General features: G+C 37.6%; 1 protein-coding gene across 1 annotated transcript; it reads right to left on the bottom strand.

The window, feature by feature from the left end:
- Positions 1–1,457: 1,457 nt before the first annotated feature.
- Positions 1,458–18,206, bottom strand: LOC143041323 (zinc finger MYM-type protein 1-like). The gene is made up of 5 exons (XM_076213146.1): positions 18,168–18,206; positions 10,866–11,037; positions 6,399–6,598; positions 5,233–6,299; positions 1,458–1,566 (listed from the first exon to the last, which is right to left on the bottom strand). Exons 1-5 carry the CDS (start codon positions 18,204–18,206, stop codon positions 1,458–1,460), a joined length of 1,587 nt encoding a protein of 528 aa, XP_076069261.1.
- Positions 18,207–24,132: the final 5,926 nt, after the last annotated feature.

The following is a 24,132-nucleotide window of genomic DNA, read 5'->3' as shown; positions in this document are numbered from 1 at the left end:
ATGTACTGCATCTTGGTGAACTGGGAAGAACTAAGGCTTACTTCATGTGTGCTGAGCAGGCTAGTGGAGCTGATGCCAGGTATAAGGCACGTATGATTTCTGACATCCTAAATGACCCAATCAACTATTGGCATTTTCACTGTGTCACACCCATTATTATGGAGTTTGAACGCGTCAACTCATATTTTCAAGCCACGGATGCCGATCCTCAGAGCATGGAAGGTGAACTTGCTCAACATCATCATAGTCTACGGGCAAAAGTTTTCAGCCCAGATGGAAGTGGAGAGGTATATCGAGATGCATCAAGTTAGTGCTGAAACGAAAGTTCAGGACGTCAAGGGCCGATGTTACAGCTTTCTCGTGGAGGCCATCAAGCAAGCTGAGAAACGTCTGCCTCCTACGAGGAACATATACAAGGGTCTCGGTAGTCTTCACCCATCAAAATTTTTGAGTCAAACAGCAAGGGTGCCATATAAGGATCTACCATTCCCTACCTTACGAACATATAAATGTAATGCCATTGAACAGCAGTATAGGAATGTATTACATTTAAAATGGGTTGAAGAGGCAGTATTTGACAACAAAATACCAGATGACTATTCAGTTCTGGATAGGAGTAGGTAATCGCTATGATACACTAGGTAACAAATCTTTTATAGACCCAGCAACATATTCATTGTCCTGTCTTGTCACACCAGTTAGCAATGCTGTTGTTGAACGCATATTTTCTCATGCTACAATAGTTAAAACAAAATTAAGAAACAGACTGAGTACAAGAACCCTAGATGCCATTATTCGCATCAGAACCCATCTGCACTTCAGAGGTTTGTGTTGCAGGAATTTTGTGGTCACACCTGATATGTACAGCTTATTTTCATCTGCAAATATGTATGGAGATGAATATGATGTATGTGATGATGTGATTGACTATGTTTGAACACTGGTTATGTTTCCTTGGTTACCAAAGTCTGGTGCTATAATGTAGAATACAATTTTGACTTATTTTTTGTTGCTCATGAAAAGGATTACATTTTTTTTATATTGTTTGTGGAAAAAATTACCATGAAACTTGCATGCTGCAAAAAAAAAAAAAAAAAACACACTTTCAATTTGATTTCTGTTTCTCATTAAAAAGGATTATGAAGCAAATTATCATACTTCTGACTTACTTTTTATACTGTTTATGAAAAATAAAGAACCATTAATTCATTGTATGCATATGATCTTTAACTTGGTACCACTGAGTTATATAGAACATCTAAGTTCGTACGCATTATAATCATAGGGGGTCCAATATGGCGGCCACTGCATCACCCGTTGACCAGGCGGACTGACGAACTACGTAGCGCTTGTATACACAGATCGCCACTCCAGTAAACCACTATAGCTCAGTGCTCAGTACATATCGTATAGTATTTGGTGAATTGAGAAGCGAAATAATTCAATGTTTGGCCTTTTTACTGCATATTTTTGGCCTTTTTCTGTAGTGCATTTGGCCTTTTTGGCTCATTTTTTTGTTGCTTTTGGCCTTTTTCTGCTTCAGTAATCTGGCAACCCTGATCTTGACTGAGAGTAATTAAAGTAATAGTAACTGTCTGGCTCTAACTTTACAAACAAAATAACGCACAAACTAACTTATGTTGAATTAATGTAATCGTCATGTCACTGATATCTCACCCTTAACGTAACTCATTCATGATCTACTTAAACGGGTGCTCTTTGCACTCACCAAAGATAATTTATTTTCAGATGACAAATTCAACTTTGATAAAACTCTATATGATGCGACAGTAATGAATATAAAAAGAGCAATTACAATTTTTGTTACTTTAAGCTTACTATGCAAATTTAGTTTTGTACATGTATTTTCATAAATTACAAATTCATTTTACGTTTGCACATATTAATATAACATTAAATTATATTATAGTTTCTACTACCAAGTGAAGTGTATATGTATATTTATTTTTCTTGTAATGATTAAGGGGTGACATTAATTATAATGAGATACTTGATCAATCCCAACGCACCTTGAAAATCATCTTTTACTACAAGTACAAAACGCCAGCTTACCCATGAAGAAAATGTCTCCCTCTCCAATCACCGAATGGTAGCAGTCGTGTTGGGACCTATTCCGGAAGAAGTGGCCAATAGGACGACCGAGGTGATGAACAGAGCGGCAAGCCTTCTCACGACTCGGACCATCGACCAAGACGTCTGTCCACCGATTTCACTGAAAATGGCAACGGAAGTGGGATAGCCAAGGACGACAACAGTTGCCATAGATTTAACCATAACTAGCAGCGACAGTAATCGAGAAAATGGAGTTAGTGCAGAGCAGAAAAAAAAAAAACGAAAACTGGAAACAAAGCGAGTGGTGGTGCTAGACCCAAAACTATTTGACAAGAGGGTGACGACATCGACTGAAAGAGAGAGGAAGAACAACAAAGGACGATGCAACTACAACAAACGACGAGAACGAATTGCCCAGGCAAGTAAGTGGAAAGAAACGACTCGATCTTCCCACCACGCCACAGATGGACCTACCAACCGCGACAAGGTCGAGCGGGCAATTAGACTCACTCTCCAAAGCACAACAGGATTCCGAAGTACTCTTTAAGGAAGGCAAGTGTAAACCCTACATTACCCCAAAAGACACTCAAGCTGTGAAACATCCCACAACTGTAGGCTACGAAAACATAATAAAAAAACAGAATGTATGGTTTACCAAAAAAAAGACCCAACAGATGTACATGGCTATGAACTATCACACAACACATACATAATAGCATTACAAGAGGTTGGTATTAATGCCACAGGCAGATTTGAAAAAGAAAATGGTTTAATAACTTGTATTAAAAACAACATTCCAGCTAGTCTACACCTTGCACAAAGAATACATGGTACAAAGAGCCTTCTGGTACGAATTCGCGTCAGCGGTGCAATGATCGCCATCTTGAATACGTGTGTGCATGCAAATTCACTTCTATTCGATGATTTCCCAGACTGTGTACTAGCCGAAAACTGCGTACTAGTAGGGGACTTGAGAATGCCAGACATAATATTCTTGTGACAATCGGTAACCAGAAATTAAATGGAAAAGAATGAAATTGTATCTTGGAATCGCTAGACAATGCATTGGCACTAAGGGATGCAGGACACACAAGGAACAGCTGATGATGCAAATGACCTACTCAGTGACCACTTTGCATTGAATATAACCATATCTATAGTAAACGAATCTGCAGAGAAAGAAAGAGGTAAACATTATAAGAAGAACAGCGAAACGAAAAGAAAGAACTGAGCATCCAGGACGAAGATGAGTTTTCTGAAGACTTGTTAAATGTTGATGACGCACCAATAACCAGACCCACACGAAAGCAAAGAAACAAAATAGGAACGAAACCAGGGGCCGTATACACAAAACTTTTTTGTTAGCCTTAACAATCTCTGCTAGCTAACAGAAAACCACTAAAAGTTATACACCAATGCTAACTAACAACTGTTAGCTAGCAAACAGTTGTTTGTCAAGTACCGCTAAACAGCGCTGAAGTTAGCAGCTTATAAACATGTAAATGGACGTATTATCAAAAATTGCACACATAAAACAGTGTTATTAATGCAGTTGTTCAGAATTTATTAATAAAGTATCATGATAGCACATAGATATCGTATGTATGGGTTTTTAGAAGTACTTATTAACCAACGACAGATATTTTTGGACGAAGCCGCATTGTACATGCGGCCGTGCCACAGACAAATCTTCCGACAGAAAACTCAACAATTATTTTAGAGGACATACACATGGCAGAAGAAACACGGAAAAAGAAAAGGAAGCCAAACTGGTCACAAGAGGAAACACTCCTCTTGATCAACGTGATTATGGAGAAAAAATAATTATAAATGGGCGATTCAAGCCAAGTTTAAACCACAAGGATAAGAGGGAGGCATGACAAAGCACGTTGATGCTATGGTATTGTTTTCTGTTTACATATAAATGTTCATCGACACTTGGAACCCCAGTTCTAATGTTTGTGCCATCTATGGTACCCACAACACCGGGAAACCTACAGTCTTCCATGAACTCTGCTTGTTTTGCTTGCACTTCTTGGCGAGTCAATAGGAATTTTACAAACTGAGTTACAATATCTGGTTCTGATAGTGCATCAATTGTTTGAGTAATGACACGGCTGATTGATGCTTGCGAGGTCCCAAATTCGTCACTGCTGCATTTTACCTGTGTCTAAATATCATAGGGTAATTGCCACCTTCGTCTCAGGACTCAGTGGTAGATTCCGTTCTGTTCGGGATTGAAGTTTGTCCCTCACTAAATCAGCCATTTTTATTATACCAGCACGGTTCATTCTGAAGCGTTTGATGAGTTCGTCGTCATTGTACTCGTTAAATATGTCCCGTCGCTGTCGATAAACTCGCAGTCATCTTTTTAGTTGTTGTTGCTCCGCCATCTTCTCTACTAACAGGAACTTGTTAAGAGCTTAATATTCCACCACAGCACTTTTATCTTAACAGTACTTTTAAGGCTCTAACAAGTTTTCTGTATCCACTGTTAGTGCTTAACAGCTAAATGTTAGCCTTAACAGGAATTTGTTACCCTTAACAGCTATTTGTTAGTGCTAACAAGTTTTGTGTATACGGCCCCAGGTTATTATCCAGTCGTAAAGGGCTGACCCTACAAATGAAAATGGTAGAAAGTTATTCCTAAAAGTTGTGGAGCACACCACCAATGTTAAAAATAGAGCTAGGAATCAATATTTGGGAGCCTTCTTAAGGGATTTGGAGTAATGTAAACAAAATATAACGGCGAGCCACAAAACTGATTCCAAATATCAAAAATACATCATATAAAATTCGACTAAAACATATAAATCTGTTTTCTCGGTAAAAAGCGTAGACTGAGAGACAGGCCCGGCCCGAGAGTTTTTGATGCCGTAGGCGAAGCTGAAAAATGATGCCCCTTGGGTCCTCTCCTTGAAAGTTCATCCAGGGCCAGTGGCTCGGGGACAATAATTTTTGGTTCAATTTTGTATCAATTATAGTTGATGGTAACAAAAAGAGCCATTTTATAGCAATATACTCTGTATTGTAATAAATACATCAACCATCCAATACTAAGTTTGAAAAAAAGATTGTGCAACACATTGTTGGAAATGAAATTATGTAGGCTACAGTAAAAAACTATTGGTTTCTATGACACACTTCAACAAAAATTACAATTCCACTTTCCTAGCTTTTAGACTGGCGAATTTTTCCACTAATTTAGCAAGATCCGAGTTAGAAGTTTCCTCATTCTCTATTGATATAGTAGCTAAACCAACAAGCCTTTGCTGCAGCATTGTTGAGCGCAAGTAAGTTTTAATTAGCTTCAGTTTAGAGAAGCTGCGTTCTCCATTTGCAACGGATACTGGCAAAGTTAATAATATTTTGAGGGCAATCATAACATTTGGTACACTATCTTGCAGTTTTTGCTCAAATATAAAGCAAAGTGCTGCTTGTGGGAGCATGGGTTTCATCAAGCGCCTTGATACTGCCTTGAGCTCTGAGCATAGGTCTCTTGCATCAATGTCGTGATGCCCATTGTGTGTTAATGACTTTTCTAAATTTTGGCAGTCATGAAGAATATCTGCGTTTGGTGCATTTTTTATTCCATGGATGTCATATAAGAAGCCAAATATTGCTTTGTAGGAATGTAGCTGGTGAAATCTTTCTTCTACTGACTGTATGGCCATGTCAAGTACGCTATAATAAAATTCTACTTTAAACGTTTGGCTGGGGTCTTCTAGTGATTCCTCATGTGCTTCATAATCAAATAGACGCTTCTTTCGCCGTTTTCGTGATTGTTTTTTCTCAAATTGTGGCTCTATTTCCAAATCTTGAGCCACCTTTGTAGCATCAACCAGAACTTTTTGGAAACCATCATCACATCTACAGCTCAGAAGGTAGCTTTTTGTTGCTTCCAACTGTTTGGTAGCTGAATTTAAATCAGCATCTTTATCTTGAAGATGCTTGCTGGTAATATTGACTTCAAACAGGATGCTATACCATGTGACAAGTGAAACAACAAACTCATATTTGGAAACAGCATCAGCTAACTCCTTGGCTTCAACCCGGGTCGAACTTCCAGATGACCCTTTAAGGTTTGTGTCTTCATAAATTTCAAGTAAAGCATCATATATGTCAGCAAGATGATATCTGAGGGGTTTAAGAGCATCAATCCGACTTTCCCACCTGGTCTCACTTAAAGGTTTGATGGTTAAGTCTTTCATGATACTGACCAAAACCTGCCATCGATGAGTTGAGATTGAGAAAAAATTATACAGATGTTGTACTATGCCAAAAAAAATTGTAGCTTGAAGACAACATTTGACAGCATCATTCACCACGAAGTTTAATGAGTGTGCACTGCAAGGTGCAAAGAAGGCACGTGGATTCATATCAAGCACTCTCTGCTGAACACCGTTGTGTTTTCCTTTCATGTTGCTCCCATGATCATATCCTTGACCACGTACATTGTCTATCTGCAGCCCCACATTTTGAAGCTTATCCACCAGTGTTTCAGTCATGAAAGCTCCAGTGGTTTCTTTTAATGGAACAAAACATAAAAAACTTTCTTTGGTGCAAACTTGATGTTGAAATACGAAATGAATATCGCTGATAAACCCAAAGAGAATCCCAAAAAATTCTACAGTTACATTAGCGATAAAAAGGTTATTAGGAATCACATTGGCCCATTATTATGATAATTATCTGCTGACGGTCAACTTGAGCATTCAAACGAAGGAATGTGTAATATCTGAAACAACTATTTTACCTCAGTATTCGTAAACGAAACACCTCAAAGTGAACTCCAAACTGAAACCTGTGAAAAACCTAGGGTAAACTTACTCACTACGGTAAATATAACAAAAGAAATAATTAAAAGGTGTATAGAGAAACTCAAAATTAATAAAACACCAGGGCCTGACGGTTGGCATCCAAGAATCTTAAAGGAAATTAAAAATGAGATTGTTGTTCCATTAGAAATTATAAAAAAAAAAAAAAAAAAATCCACCATATCCGGAGATGTCCCAAAAGAATGGAAGCTAGCTAACGTCACTCCAATATTCCAAAAAGGTAACAAAAAGAAACCAAATAACTATAGGCCTATAAGCTTGACTTCAGTCGTAGGAAAAATAATGGAAACTATCATCAGAGATGCTATCGAACATCATTTAGAGAGTAACTGTTTGATAAATGATAGCCAGCATGGATTCAGACGGAAACGTTCTTGCGTGACTAATTTACTCGAATTCTACAACAGTCATCTTGTGGCTATCCCACTTCCGTTGCCATTTTCAGTGAAATCGGTGGACAGACGTCTTGGTCGATGGTCCGAGTCGTGAGAAGGCTTGCCGCTCTTTGTCGCTCTGTTCATCACCTCGGTCGTCCTATTGGCCACTTCTTCCGGAATAGGTCCCAACACGACTGCTACCATACGGTAATTGGAGAGGGAGACATTTTCTTCATGGGTAAGTTGGCGTTTTGTATTTGTAGTAAAAGATGATTTTCAAGGTGCGTTGGGATTGATCAAGTATCTCATTATAAATTAATGTCACCCCTTAATGATTACAAGAAAAATAAATATACATATACACTTCACTTGGTAGTAGAAACTATAATATATTTTAATGTTATATTAATATGTGCAAACGTAAAATGAGTTTGTAATTTATGAAAATACATGTACAAAACTAAATTTGCATAGTAAGCTTAAAGTAACAAAAATTGTAATTGCTCTTTTTATATTTACTAGTGTCATGTTGTTACCAGTATCGTAAAAGTGTATTTCTGATTTTTAGACGTAATATCTTTGGGGAGTGCCAAGAGCACTTGAAACTAGATCATGAATAACTTACGTCAAGGATGATTGTCATTGACATGACGATTACATTTATTCATCATAAATTAGCTTGTGCGTTATTGAGTTTGTACAGTAAAAGCCAGACATTTACTATTACTGTAATTTCTCTCAATCAAGAATCCTGAGAAAATGAAACGAGTTGAGTCGTCCGAGACAACGACGTTACCTGCTGTGCCACGCAGACTCAATTCTTTTAGGGCTGAGGGGAAAGGTCAACAGCACAGAAATGATCAACCCAAACGATCAATAATGAACAACAACCAATGATGTTCCAACACCATTCTCGAGATTTCAATTGAGTTGGCAAATAGGACTCGCAGACAATCACGATCCTGGGTGCAGAAATCCACTGACACATCCACCAGTGGTCATGATCAACCTTGCAAGAGATCCGCAATAGTGTAATTGACAACATTTAAGAAAGGAACAGACAACTAAGTGAAAGGATAGATATCTAAATAATTACATAAGTGATTAGATGTATTAATCCTGTTTATACTGTATAAGATAAAGTCATACTCCCAGGTTCTTTGAGGTAGTTGTTATTATTAACAATGTTACTTTTAGTAATTCTAAGAGACATGTGCTTAGCTAAGACTTTTGATACTTCGCTCACTTGTATACCACAGTGTCAAGAGTATCCGCGTGGATACTGCCTCACATGTACATAAGAACATGTTAAGGAAGTATACTAACATCACAAAATCAGATAACTAAACTTGATCAAAGGCATCCTGTGGATCACTGGACGTTAAGCTTTAAAATTGAAATGCTAAAACAGCACAAGTTAATTAAAGATAAATGGCATTTAGCTACCATATGCATGGGAGATGTATGTAAACACTAATAACCTAATGACCACAAAATTTATACAATGCAATTAACTCCTCTGCTGTACATGTATAGCAAGACAATTCATAATCATACACTTACATATTCATGTATTTACTTGTGTGTTTCTGTTTGGGTTGTATATTTGCACTCATCGTTATATCGTAGATTTTTATTTAACTGGCGGGAGATCAATTTTTGTGCTTCCGGGAGTTGACGGTTAATTTTTCCTTATTTCACGAACATATGATAAAAAATAAAAAAACTAGATAGTGTGGTATTCAAACAGATTTTTTTTTTTCTATAACTCACACATTTCCAAAGTCGACTACAATTCAAATGACAGATAACTGGTGAGTGCAACTGACCTAAGCCTCTTGTTCATTGGTCGTCTTCATCCACTCTCTTTTCTTGACCAATCACAATGCTCCATTTCTTTTAGAACTATTACCTACTTTGCCACTGTCGTTTTTGCACTATTTTGAGAAATATGGGTTTTCATTTATGCTTCAATTAGATGATATTTTGGGAGCTTCCTAAAAAAAAAAATTAGATTACCGAAATGATGATATATTCAAATTTCCGTTGTGTCAAATAATTAATTAATCGTAGCTCAAAAGACGACGACACCATCGCATGGGCTCGCTCGACCCCGATACAGTGACGCATACTCATCTTTTTATCTTGGAAGCTACCAAGCATTTCCATTCCGTTGAGAGGCAACGCTATCGCTCAAACGACAAATTCCTCCAGATATCCTTTGCAAGGGACCCACAGCCCCCAGGTAACCGACAACGGCCACAGGAATGGCCCAAAGACAATGAGGAACTAAAGCTAGGCTAGGCAGAATTATTCTGCGTGGTCTCTTCGATCGGGACGATGTTGTGAGTGCAGTCTGGCTTTAGAAATCTGCCATGTTCTACCTTATACAGTTGTTACTGTTTTTATAGACTAGTTATTTGTATTTAACTATTTCCTCCTGATTTGTTTTATCTAGGTATTTATCTGTTTATTTATTCATTCAATTATTTACTTATTTTTTTACTTAAATAAATCATACGAAAATCGACTAAAACATATGAATCTGTTTTCCTTAGAAAAGCGTAGACTCAGAAGTGACCTGAGGAAGGTATTTAAAATTCTAAAAGGAATTGACAACATCGAAAGTGACAAAACTTTCACATTGAATGAGAATCAGAAAAGACACAAAGTTCTCAAACTATCCGGAAATAGATTCAATTTGTAAGTGGGTAGAAACAACTTCGCCCACCGTGTAGTTAATGAATGGAATAAACTTACTGCAGAGGCAGTGCAATGTAGTTCAGTTCAAAGCTTTAGGATTCGTTTAGATAAACACCTAAGCAAGATGCTGTAATGATTATCATTTACTTTATATTATTTGTTTTTGTTTTGTTATCATTTGTCTGTTTGATTCTCATGTATTATTAGTTACATGTCAATTTATTATTTTCTATTTACCTGTTTGCTTATTATTTATACCTATGCATTTATCTGTGTATTTTATTTGTTATTTACATTATTATAGTTTTTATTTATTTATTTATTATTACTATGGTTTTTTTTCGCATCCGACCTAGATATGGACCAAAAGGTCTTCTGTCGGCATTCTCCGCTTTGTAATCTTTGAATTTATTCAACTCTCAGGTTAAATTCTCCGAGACAATTATTGTCGTCATTATTATTATAATTATCATTGGAAAAGGGCGGGTGAGGAAGAATATCTCAGGTTTATTACTGGCTAATTTTCGCAACAGAAAACTTACGAAATAAAAATTAATCTGCTCAATCACTTATAAATCTAACAACTGGTTTTTGAAACAAATCGGCAAAAAGTAAGTAAAAAGATAAGTAAATAATTGAATGAATAAATAAACAGATAAATACCTAGATAAAACAAATCAGGAGAAAATAGTTAAATACAAATAACTAGTCCATAAAAACAGTAACAACTGTTGGTAGAACATGGCAGATTTCTAAAGCCTGACTGCACTCACAACATCGTCCCGATCGAAGAGACCACGCAGAATAATTCTGCCTAGCCTAGCTTTAGTTCCTCAATGTCTTCTGGGCCATCCCTGTGGCCGTTGCCGGTTACCTGGGGGCTGTGGGTCCCTTGCAAAGGATATCTGGAGGAATTTGTCGTTTGAGCGATAGCGTTGCCTCTCAACGGAATGGAAATGCTTGGTAGCTTCCAAGATAAAAAGATGAGTATGCGTCACTGTATCGGGGTCGAGCGAGCCCATGCGATGGTGTCGTCGTCTTTTGAGCTACGATTAATTAATTATTTGACACAACGGAAATTTGAATATATCATCATTTCGATAATTAAATTTTTTTTAGGAAGCTCCCAAAATATCATTTATCTAATTGAAGCATAAATGAAAACCCATATTTCTCAAAATAGTGCAAAAACGACAGTGGCAAAGTAGGTAATAGTTCTAAAAGTAATGGAGCATTGTGATTGGTCAAGAAAGGAGAGTGGATGAAGACGACCAATGAACAAGAGGCTTAGGTCAGTTGCACTCACCAGTTATCTGTCATTTGAATTGTAGTCGACTTTGGAAATGTGTGAGTTATAGAAAAAAAAAATCTATGTTTGAATACCACACTATCTAGTTTTATTTTATTATATGTTCGTGAAATAAGGAAAAATTAACCGTCAACTCCCGGAAGCACAAAAATTGATCTCCCGCCAGTTAAATAAAAATCTACGATATAACGATGAGTGCAAATATACAACCCAAACAGAAACACACTAGTAAATACATGAATATGTAAGTGTATGATTATGAATTGTCTTGCTATACATGTACAGCAGAGGAGTTAATTGCATTGTATAAATTTTGTGGTCATTAGGTTAGTAGCGTTTACCTACATCTCCCATGCATATGGTAGCTAAATGCCATTTATCTTTAATTAACTTGTGCTGTTTTAGCATTTCAATTTTAAAGCTTAACGTCCAGTGATCCACAGGATGCCTTTGATCAAGTTTAGTTATCTGATTTTGTGATGTTAGTATACTTCCTTAACATGTTCGTATGTACATGTGAGGCAGTATCCACGCGGATACTCTTCACACTGTGGTATACAAGTGAGCGAAGTATCAAAAGTCTTAGCTAAGCACATGTCTCTTAGAATGACTAAAAGTAACATTGTTAATAATAACAACTACCTTAAAGAACCTGGGAGTATGACTTTATCTTATACAGTATAAACAGGATTAATACATCTAATCCCTTATGTAATTATTTAGATATCTATTCATTCACTTAGTTGTCTGTTCCTTTCCTTAATTGTTGTCAATTACACGACTGTGGATCTCTTGCAAGATTGATGATCATGACGCCAGGTGGATTTCTGCACCCAGGATCGTGATTGTCTGCGAGTCCTATTTGCCAACTCAATTGAAGTCTCGAGAATGGTGTTGGAACATCAGTGGTTGTTGTTGTTCATTATTGATCGTTTGTGTTGATCATTTCTGTGCTGTTGACATTTCCCCTCAGCCCTAAAAGAATCGAGTCTGCGTGGCACACCAGGTAACGTCGTTGTCTCGGACGACTCAACTCGTTTCATTATCTCAGGATTCTTGACTGAGAGTAATTAAAGTAATAGTAACTGTCTGGGGCCGTATACACAAAACTTTTTTGTTAGCCTTAACAATCTCTGCTAGCTAACAGAAAACCACTAAAAGTTATACACCAATGCTTAACTAACAACTGTTAGCTAGCAAACAGTTGTTTGTCAAGTACCGCTAAACAGCGCTGAAGTTAGCAGCTTATGAACATGTAAATGGACGTATTATAAAAAATTGCACACATAAGACAGTGTTATTAATGCAGTTGTTCAGAATTTATTAATAAAGTATCATGATAGCACATAGATATCGTATGTATGGGTTTTTAGAAGTACTTATTAACCAACGACAGATATTTTTGGACGAAGGCGCATTGTACAGGCGGTTGTGCCACAGACAAATCTTCCGACAGAAGACTCAACAATAATTTCAGAGGACATAGACATGGCAGAAGAAACACAGAAAAAGAAAAGGAAGCCAAACTGGTCACAAGAGGAAACACTCCTCTTGATCAACGTGATTATGGAGAAAAAATAATAATAAATGGGCGATTCAAGCCAAGTTTAAAACACAAGGATAAGAGGGAGGCATGACAAAGCACGTTGATGCTATGGTATTGTTTTCTGTTTACATATAAATGTTCATCGACACTTGGAGCCCCAATTCTAATGTTTGTGCCATCTATGGTACCCACAACACCGGGAAACCTAGTTTTCCATGAACTCTGCTTGTTTTACTTGCACTTCTTGGCGAGTCAATAGGAATTTTACAAACTGAGTTACAATATCTGGTTCTGATAGTGCATCAATTGTTTGAGTAATGACACGGCTGATTGATGCTTGCGAGGTCCCAAATTCGTCACTGCTGCATTTTACCTGTGGCTAAATATCATAGGGTAATTGCCACCTTCGTCTCAGGACTCAGTGGTCGATTCCGTTCTGTTCGGGATTGAAGTTTGTCCCTCACTAAATCAGCCATTATTATACCAGCACGGTTCATTCTGAAGCGTTTGATGAGTTCGTCGTCATTGTACTCGTTAAATATGTCCCGTCGCTGTCGATAAACTCGCAGTCATCTTTTTAGTTGTTGTTGCTCCGCCATCTTCTCTACTAACAGGAACTTGTTAAGAGCTTAATAGTCCTCCTCAGCACTTTTATCTTAACAGTACTTTTAAGGCCCTAACAAGTTTTCTGTATCACTATTAGTGCTTAACAGCTAAATGTTAGCCTTAACAGGAATTTGTTACCCTTAACAGCTATTTGTTAGCGCTAACAAGTTTTGTGTATACGGCCCCTGGCTTTTACTTGACAAACTCAATAACGCACAAGCTAATTTATGATGATTAAATGTAATCGTCATGTCAATGACAATCATCCTTGACGAAAATCATTCATGATCTAATTTTAAGTGCTCTTGGCACTCACCAAAGATAATACGTCTCAATATCAGAGATACACTTTTACGAGGCCACCAGTAACACGACAGTAGTAGATATAAAAAGAACAATTACAATTTTTGTTACCTTAAGCTTACTATGCAAATTTAGTTTTGTACATGTATTTTCATAAATTACAAACTCATTTTACGTTTGCACATATTACTATAACATTAAAATATATTATAGTTTCTACTACCAAGTGAAGTGTATATGTATATTTATTTTTCTTGTAATCATTAAGGGGTGACATTAATTTATAATGAGATACTTGATCAAACCCAACGCACCTTGAAAATCATCTTTTACTACAAATACAAAACGCTAGCTTACCCATGAAGAAAATGTCTCCCTCTCCAATTACCGTATGGTAGCAGTCGTGTTGGGACCTATTCCGGAAGAAGTGGCCAATAGGACGACCGAGGTGATGAACAGAGCGACAAAGAGCGGCAAGCCTTCTCACGACTCGGACCATCGACCAAGACGTCTGTCCACCGATTTCACTGAAAATGGCGACGGAAGTGGGATAGCCAAGGACGACAACAGTTGCCATACATTTAACCATAACTAGCAGCGACAGTAATGGAGAAAATGGAGTTAGTGCAGAACAGAAAAAACAACAACAACGAAAACTGGAAACAAAGCGAGTGGTGGTGCTAGACCCAAAACTATTTGACAAGAGGGTGACGACATCGACTGAAAGAGAGAGGGAAAACAACAAAGGACGATGCAACTACAACAAACGACGAGAACGCATTGCCCAGGCAAGGAAGTGGAAAGAAAGGACTCGATCTTCCCACCACACCACAGATGGACCTACCAACCGCGACAAGGTCAAGCGGGCAATTAGACTCACTCTCCAAAGCACAACAGGATTCCGAAGTACTCTTTAAGGAAGGCAAGTGTAAACCCTACATTACCGCAAAAGACACTCAAGCTGTGAAACATCCCACAACTGTAGGCTACGAAAACATAATAAAAAAACAGAATGTATGGTTTACCAAAAAAAAGACCCAACAGATGTACATGGCTATGAACTATCACACAACACATACATAATAGCATTACAAGAGGTTGGTATTAATGCCACAGGCAGATTTGAAAAAGAAAATGGTTTAATAACTTGTATTAAAAACAACATTCCAGCTAGTCTACACCTTGCACAAAGAATACATGGTACAAAGAGCCTTCTGGTACGAATTCGCGTCAGCGGTGCAACGATCGCCATCTTGAATACGTGTGTGCATGCAAATTCACTTCTATTCGATGATTTCCCAGACTGTATACTAGCCGAAAACTGCCTACTAGTAGGGGACTTGAGAATGCCAGACATAATATTCTTGTGACAATCGGTAACCAGAAATTAAATGGAAAAGAATGAAATTGTATCTTGGAATCGCTAGACAATGCATTGGCACTAAGGGATGCAGGACACACAAGGAACAGCTGATGATGCAAATGACCTACTCAGTGACCACTTTGCATTGAATATAACCATATCTATACAAAACGAATCTGCAGAGAAAGAGGTACACATTATAAGAAGAACAGCGAAACGAATAGAAAGAACTGAGCATCCAGGACGAAAATGAGTTTTCTGAAGACTTGTTAAATGTTGTTGACGCACCAATAACCAGACCCACACGAAAGTAAAGAAACAAAATAGGAACGAAATCAGGTTATTATCCAGTCGTAAAGGGCTGAGCAAAGATCCTACAAATGAAAATGGTAGAAAGTTATTCTTAAAAGTTGTGGAGCACACCACCAATGTTAAAAATAGAGCTAGGAATAAATATTTGGGAGCCTTCTTAAGGGAATTGGAGTAATGTAAACAAAATATAACGGCGAGCCACAAAACTGATTCCAAATATCAAAAATACATCATACGAAATTAGACGAAAACATGTGAATCTGTTTTCTTGAAAAAAAAAAAAAAAAGCGTAGACTCGGAGGTGACTCAGATCAGGTGACTTGATACAGGTCTTTAAGATTCTAAAGGGAATTGACAACATCAATAGTGACAAATTTTTCACACTGAGTGAGAATCCGACAAGAAATAATAGTTTCAAACTGTCAGAAAATAGATTTAATTTGAAAGTGGGTAGATACGACTTCGCCAACCGTGCAGTTAATGAATGGAATAAACTTCCTGCAGAGGCAGTGCAACGTAGTTCAGTTCGAAGCTTTAATTCGTTTAGATAAACACCTAAGCAAGATGCCGTAATGCCTGCCATTTATTTTAAATCATTTGTTCGTTATTACTTGTCTGTTAGTTTACTATTATTTGCTTGATTTTCATTTATCATTAGTTATCTGTCAATCTATTATTATTTACTATTTACCTGTTTATCATTTAACTATACCTATACATTTATTTATTTTATTTATAATTCTCTATATTATCATGATTTTTTCTTTTATTTATCATTATAATTTTTTTCCGCATCCGACTTAGTTATGGACCAAAAGGTCTCCTGTCGGCATGTTCCGCCTTTGAAATCCTCTGTTAGAGGAATTAAACAGAAACTGATAGCCGACACAGATCCCGTTAGAAAAGCTAATAATGAATGAATGCATGGATGTAGGAGCGGAGATGCTAGCATGACCCTTGTGATGTCAAAGTTGACCAACCTTAAAAAAACAAATCTTGTATATTTTCGTTAACAAAATTAGAAATAAACCTGGATTATAGCTCGCGACTTCCTTACGCACCCTTTTCCTAGATTTAATTATAGTAATAATGATAACTACCTCGGAGAATTTGACGTGAGAGTTGGACAAAATATTGTACAAAATTATTCATTTGTCTACTTACGTAGTTATCTATTCACTTAGCTCTCTCCTTATTTCCTTGTTTGTTGTCAACTCCACGAGTGTGGACACTTTGAAAGGTTGATGATCATGACGACTGGTGGGTGGGTGTGTCAGTGGACCCAGGATCGCGATTGTCTGCGAGCCCTATTTGCCAACTCAATTGAAATCTCCAGAATTGTGTTGGAAAATCAGTGGTTGTTGTTGTTCATTATTCATCGTTTGGGTCGATCATTTCTGTGCTGTTAACATTTCCCCTCGAGAGTCCTGATGAACTGAGTCTGCGTGGCACAGCAGGTAACCTCCCTGTCTCGGACGACTCCGTCCAAAATTGTTTCATTTTTTCAGGATTGTTGACTGAAAGAAACCTCATTTCAGTCATAAGTGTCAGGTTTTACTTCATATATTTACCAGCGAACAGGTAATAATGGGTAAAAAATTCGATCACTCCTCGCGTTGGTATTGATAATGCAGAATTTTGTGGACATACACTTGCCCACCCGTTATCTCTATGATAGTTAATAATTATTAGTGCATTGTGCACTTTCAAAATGTACTATTATCAATATATTGAAGAGATTTATGAAACTCCGTGGCTTGGCAGAAATATATATAAAATATTCATTACATTTTTGTTACTTCAAATTTACTATGCAAATTTATAATTTTGTACATGTATTTTACTAAATTATAAAGTTTTTGTTTTACATTTGTACGTATCAATATGATTTTAAAATATACTTTAATTTCCACTGTGTAGATAAAATATATATATATGTGTGTATATCTTTTTTCTAAAGAGGTGATTAAGGGATGACAATAATTGTAATGAGATACTTTATAAATCCAAACACATATTATAGATAACTTTTATTATAAATTCAGACAAACCGCCAGCCTAACCATGAAGAAAATCTCTCTCTCTCTCTCTCTCTGATTGGCCATCGGTGACTGTAAATGTAAAGACACCCACAATTGACCTCCTACTGTTTCGAAGAATCTATAGAAGATGCAGCGAACAGCTGTCTTCCAGCTCTTGTTGAGCAAGCACAACAGTAGGCACCAGACGTCAGTCTTGTGGTATAAGTAGTTTTGAGATCTATAGGTCTTGGTCAATATTTGCCACAGGAAAGTCCTATCCTTGGACAAGGCACCCGTCCGGTGCGCGGCCCTTGTGCGCATGCGCAGTTCGAAGAGTATTACGTCTCACTCACTCACTCACTGACTGGCCCACTGGTGGCGCCGTGCCACACACTCGAGAGGAGGCACGCTCGACCACATCATCATCATCGCACCTGGTCTCGCAGCGACACGCGTTAGGTGCTTTCCCACACAGACTCTCTTCTCTGACCGCATCGCACTTGAACTCCTGTACTCCCTACCAAGTGGACCATCTCCTCTTCACACCCGCCTCCGCATCCTCCGAATTACTGCCCCAACTATGTCTCTTTAATCTCCACTCCTCTACCAACATTTGATCTCCTGTCACCTGAGAGAGACTGTACTCTTCCCTCGACGTTGCTTCAAGACATCATTTTTACGCCCGCTACGTCACAAAGCCACGCACCAGACCATGCCTGACGCGAGGTCCACGTCAGGACGCTGTACCGATGCATCCTACAGATGGAAAAGAAGGCTGAGAGAGAGAGAGAGAGAGATGGTCTCATCTTTCAAATGCAGCCAACACCTGCTAATCTCCTCCAGTACCAGACATCCAGAGATGACCTCGTTGCTCTGCAGCAGTGTGCCCATACCGAGTCGTGCAAGAAACATTTCGACAGCATCAACCCCACCAGACCAGACCAGCGTTGGCTCCAAGTGGCACCTGATGAACAAAGTAACCAAGAAGAAGCCATCGAGTGCTCTCCACCACAGCCCAGCCCATTATGCACAGGACTTGCCAAGTACTTGGTCTGAACAAGCACAGGCAAACAATCTTCCCGCCCCCATTCAAGAGGCACCCTGCGTCTAATATTAGGCTGCATTATTACGGATGGATGAAGATGACGACGTATGTGCCCATCGAACAAGTGAAGTTGGGATACACGAGGTAGTTTGTGATGACCTCACGACTTCACCTGTTCGATTTACTTCACGGGTGTCGGCTACGACACACTTAATTAATATCAAGAGTAAACGCCGTAATTAAATACACTTGTAAATGCACTCTAACGTCAAAAATTATGGCCGGTGTGAATTAGGCTGTGCTAATATATCATACTGATGTGAATGGTTATTTCGGAAATATGAGCGATAAACGATGGGTCAAAGCCGTTGAAATACTTAGTAGCTGCATTGAATAAATTTTGTGGTCATTAGGTTAGGCATAGTGTGTACATATTTTTGCCATGCGTATGGCAAGTTTTATATTTTAAATTTTCGTCAAGGGTAATTTTAATATTCTCGCCGTAATATGGTAGCTAAATACCGTTTATCTTTATCTTTTTAGCATTTTAATTTTAAAGCTTAACGTCCAATGATCCAGAGGATGCCTTTGATCAAGTTTAGTTATCTAATTTTGTGATGTTAGTATACTTCCTTAACATCTTCGTATGTACATGTGAGACAGTATCCAAGCGGATACCCTTCACACTGTGGTGTCCGTAACAAAGTAGAAGCAGATGTTTCAACATTGTCAGACCTGTACAAGGACATGGTATGTTTTAACTACAGTACATATAGACATAAACACACTAGAATTCAAATGAAAACGATTGTTAGACTATGGATGGTTAGCACAATATGGTAAAGAATGGCAGTAACAGCTTGTCCCGTTTTCCAACTAGACTGAATTATTCACAAATGGTATGGGTCACCAGTGGTTGATGTTCATTATTCATCGTTTGGGTTGATCACTTCTGTGCTGTTGATATTTACCCCTGGCGTCCTTCATTCCTGAAAACTAACTGTATATTAGGGCTGGGCAGGAACCGAGTACTGGACCCCGATTCCACGGATCCGAGGAGAGCTGACAAATCTGATTACCGGCGCTGGTACTCGAATCCATTCTCTGAGACGAATACTCAGGATCCCCCGCCACCTTTAGCTTCGATATTCAATAGGAACGATATTTGTACTGACCATTATATTTATAACGAACTCAATTTTACCATTCATGAGTTTTAGTTATACATATGAAAAATATCTTGGCTAGCGACGAATAGGAGAAATTGAGTGTTGCCATGTGTGTCTTTTTTTTTTTTTAGCCGGCAGGAATCCTCGAGTGGGCCGGGTTTCGATAACTGGACGTGACCGGGTACCGCGCTCGACTTTTACCCATCATTATTTATTGTTAATTCTGTATTGTAATACAATTATCAGTGCAAGTTACACTTGAAAAAATAACTCGTTTCAAGCTTTCGCAGGAATGATTGTGTGTGCCTAGTAATTCTGATAAATAAAATTAGCTGTAGATTTTGATTCTTCAAAGTTACTATGCAAATTTAAAATTCTGTATAAATGATTTACCAAAATTATAATTTTCCTGTTTTCTATTTATATATATTTACAAAATTATTTAAGAATATTATAAATTATGCAATATAGATAAACTATATATTTATTTTACCAAAATACGTTGTTTAAGGGGTGACTACTTACAATGAGATACTTGAAAAAACTGACTGCGTACATTTGTTTTTTTATTTTAACAAAAGATGTCGGTGTGACAGTAAGTATCAAATTGACAAATTCTAACGCACATTGTAGATCATCATTTATTACAAATCTAGACAAACAGCGGTTTTTCTGGATTTGTAATAAGCGATGATCTACGACGTGCGTTGGGATTCATCAATTGTAAATTATTGTACACTGTATTAAAAATTGTAAATTGTTGTACAACAAAACAAAGCCCACCTCCAAGGAGGGAACGCGGTCCTATTCATACTATGTATACCGCCAGTTTCACTTAAGAGTCACATTACTCTGAATAAGCATAGAGCGAAACCGGTCAGGAATAATCTCGGAAACTCGGAACTAGACCCGTGACTTCTTTTCCACCTTCAACACAAACACACACACACACACACACACACATATATATATATATATATATATATATATATATATATATATATATATATATATATATATATATATATATATATATAAGGATACTTATAGAAAAACTTGAAATATGCCTAGTAAAATTGAAGTACCAATATATGTCATTAATATTTTAACTCAATTATCAGGCGACTGTTCAGTAGCATTACCAGTAAGTCCATTACTCTCTTTAGGATTCCCAGCCACATTGGCAACGAGAGAGTGGACACGCTGGCCAAATCTGCGTTAGAGAATGACTTTTTCTTTTAAATATACCCATACATAAAGACACTTGCAATTCAATCTTAAGAAAACACATACACGCCCACTGGCAACACCAGCGGGACAATCTCCACATCACAGATAAACAAAAGGAGCACATAACAGACTGGTCAACATCATACAGAAGCAATAGACGGGAGGAAATCGCCATAGCAAGACTGGGGATGAATCCCACCTACATCAGCCACCTAGATCCTTACATCACTGGCGTATTTCCTCCACAGTGCAACACCTGCAACACTACACTATCCATAAGACACATATTCATACACTGCACCAGATATAACACACAGCGCCGGGCGCTCATACATCACTGCAGACTCAACACCATTTGAAGGTAACAAATCTCTTGGCCAAAGACTGTTTCCTTATTGAGAAAGTAGTGTTTTATTTGCGCACAACAGGACTGCAGTAGAAATTGCGATGGTAAATTAAACCAGATCGCCAGGTTTAATGACCCCTTTATGGGTCGATGGCTTTCAGAGAGAGAGAGAGAGAGAGAGAGAGAGAGAGAGAGAGAGAGAAAGTCCCGATCGAAGTGACAACACAGAATAATTCTGCCTACTCCCCCATAATTCTTCTTTACTCCCAAATGTATTATGGGCCCATCCTTGTGGCCGTTGCCGGTTACCTGGGGACTGTGGGTCCCATGCAAAGGATATCTGGGGGAATTTGTCGTTTGAGCGATAGCGTTGCCTCTCAACGGAATGGAAATGCTTGGTAGCTTCCAAGATAAAAGATGAGTATGCGTCACTGTATCGGGGTCGAGCGAGGATTACAAAGGATTACAAAGGCGGAGCATGCCGACAGGAGACCTTTTAGTCCATATCTAGGTCGGATACGAAAAAAAATAACAGTGAATTAATAAATAAAAATATAGTAATGTAAATAACAAATTAAATACATAAATAGATGCATAGGTATAGTTAAATAATAAACAAACAGGTAAATAGTAAATAATAATATATTGACATATAACTAATAACAAGTTAAAACCAAACTGACAAATAACAAAACAAAAACAAATAATATAAAATAAATCATAATCATTACAGCATCTTGCTTAGGTGTTTATCTAAATAATTCTTAAAGCTTCGAACTGAACTACATTGCACTACCTGTGCAGGAAGTTTATTTCATTCATTTACTACACGGTTGGCAAAGTTGTTTCTACCTACTTCCAAATTGAATCTATTTCCGGACAGTTTGAGACCATTGTTTCTTGTCTGATTCTCATTTATTGTGAAAATGTTGTCACTTTTGATGTTGTCATTTCCCTGTAGAATTTTAAAGACCTGTATCAAGTCACCTCTGAGTCTACGCTTTTTTAGGGAAAACAGATAATAATAATAATAATAATAATAATGATAATAATAAAGTTTATTTGGTAATGAATCAATATACACGAAGTGCAGATAATGAAAAGAACACATATTTAGTTCGAAATAACAATTACAATTGCTGGGAATAACAAAAAACATGTAAGCTTATTTCCACTGTGGTCCTCTACACGACGGAGATCTAAGTATATCATCATTTCGATAATTTCAAGTTTTGAGGAAACTCCAAAAATGTCATTTATGTAATTGCAGCAAAAACGACAAAACACATTTCTCAAAATTGTGCAAAAACGACAATGGCAAAGTAGGTAATAGTTCTAAGAGAAATGGAGCATTGTGATTGGTCAAGAAAAGGGTGTGGATGAAGACGACCAATGAACAAGAGGCTCACTCACCGGTTTTCTGTCATTTGAATTGTAGTCGTTATTTGCTCTAAGTGTTGTCTAGATTCACGGAAGCACAGAATTCGATCTCCCGTCCATGAACTATATAACGGTGAGTACAAATACATAAGACAAGCAGAAACACAAATAAAATACATGCATATGTAAGTGTAAGATTACGAATTGTCTTTTTCTAGTTGTGTGGTAAGCCCTTCCCTATTTAATTATTGTACATATTTATTGTATATGTTTCTCCTTTATTGTATATGTAACACTTCTTTATTATACACGAGTACTTAATATCAACATATATTGATTGTAAATGTATTGTATATGTAAGCATATGTAGTCATTACTTTATATAAGTGCCCTATACATAATTATATAACCGATTATATATACGTCATTAGGCGTCATACTCGAATCCACGTACCCTGCAATGTCGAATTACGACGGAAATCAACCATACATTGTTGTTTCTGATATGGAATACAATTATTAGTGCACATCGCACTGGGAAAAATAACTCGTTTCAAATACTAGCAATATTAAAACGTTGTGCCTGGTAATTCTGGTAAATAAAATTAACTAGATTTTGATTCTTTAAAATTACTATGCAAAGTAAGATTTTTATATAAATAATTTAACAAAAATTATAATTTGTTATGTTTTTTATTTATATATATTTACAAAATTATCTAAAAATGTTATGAATTATGGAATATAGATAAACCATTTATTTATGTTAACAAAATAAGTTTATTAAGGGGTGACTAATTGCAATGAGATACTTGAAGAAACCGACTGCGTACATTTTTTTTTTTTTTTAACAAAAGGAGATGTTTAAGGGCTACAATAAGTATCAAATCATTGATAAATTCCAACGCACGTTGTAGATAATCATTTATTACAAATCCAGACAAACAGCGGTTTTTCTGGATCAACAAATGCTAGGAGAGGGGTGGGCATATAGGTCCATCAGGCAGTGGCGTGTGCTCCGCTGTAGTAAGGAACAATACATTGCTGTCATAGCTTATCCTGAAGTCAAGTGATAGATACACCTTCGACGACTTTACAGAGACAGGGGGTGAGTGAAATAGGCCTGAATTTGTCTGTGGCAGGTTTGGGGACGGGCACAATGGTGCCAGATGTCCAGGCACGAGGCACCTATCCCTTGGTGAAGCAAAGGCTGTGGAGTTGCAGCAAGGTGTTGGTTTCCAGGGACTTTGATGATGAGCAGGGCGAGGACTTTGATGCCATCATCCCCGGGAGCTGTTGTTTTGCTTGAGACAAGAGCACGACGCACTTCGTCCTCAATGATGGGCACATACGTCGTCATCTTCATCCATCCGTAATAATGCAGCCTAATATTAGACGCAGGGTGCCTCTTGAATGGGGGCGGGAAGATTGTTTGCCTGTGCTTGTTCAGACCAAGTACTTGGCAAGTCCTGTGCATAATGGGCTGGGCTGTGGTGGAGAGCACTCGATGG

The sequence above is a fragment of the Oratosquilla oratoria genome, chromosome 30 (assembly GCF_046742065.1).
Source record: "Oratosquilla oratoria isolate Oo_2021 chromosome 30, ASM4674206v1, whole genome shotgun sequence".
Classification (NCBI taxonomy): domain Eukaryota; kingdom Metazoa; phylum Arthropoda; class Malacostraca; order Stomatopoda; family Squillidae; genus Oratosquilla; species Oratosquilla oratoria.
Note: the sequence above shows the minus strand (reverse complement) of the source record. Positions and strands in the feature narration are given on the sequence as shown.

Bases quoted from the DNA above. Each gene is read 5' to 3' on its own strand.
- LOC143041323 (XM_076213146.1), bottom strand. From the start codon at position 18,206: ATGCATCGGTACAGCGTCCTGACGTGGACCTCGCGTCAG. The intron at 11,038-18,167 runs GCATGGTCTGGT...AATTAATCGTAG, and splicing joins TGACGTGGACCTCGCGTCAG to CTCAAAAGACGACGACACCA. The intron at 6,599-10,865 runs GTAACCGGCAAC...TTCCATTAAAAG, and splicing joins AAGGGACCCACAGCCCCCAG to AAACCACTGGAGCTTTCATG.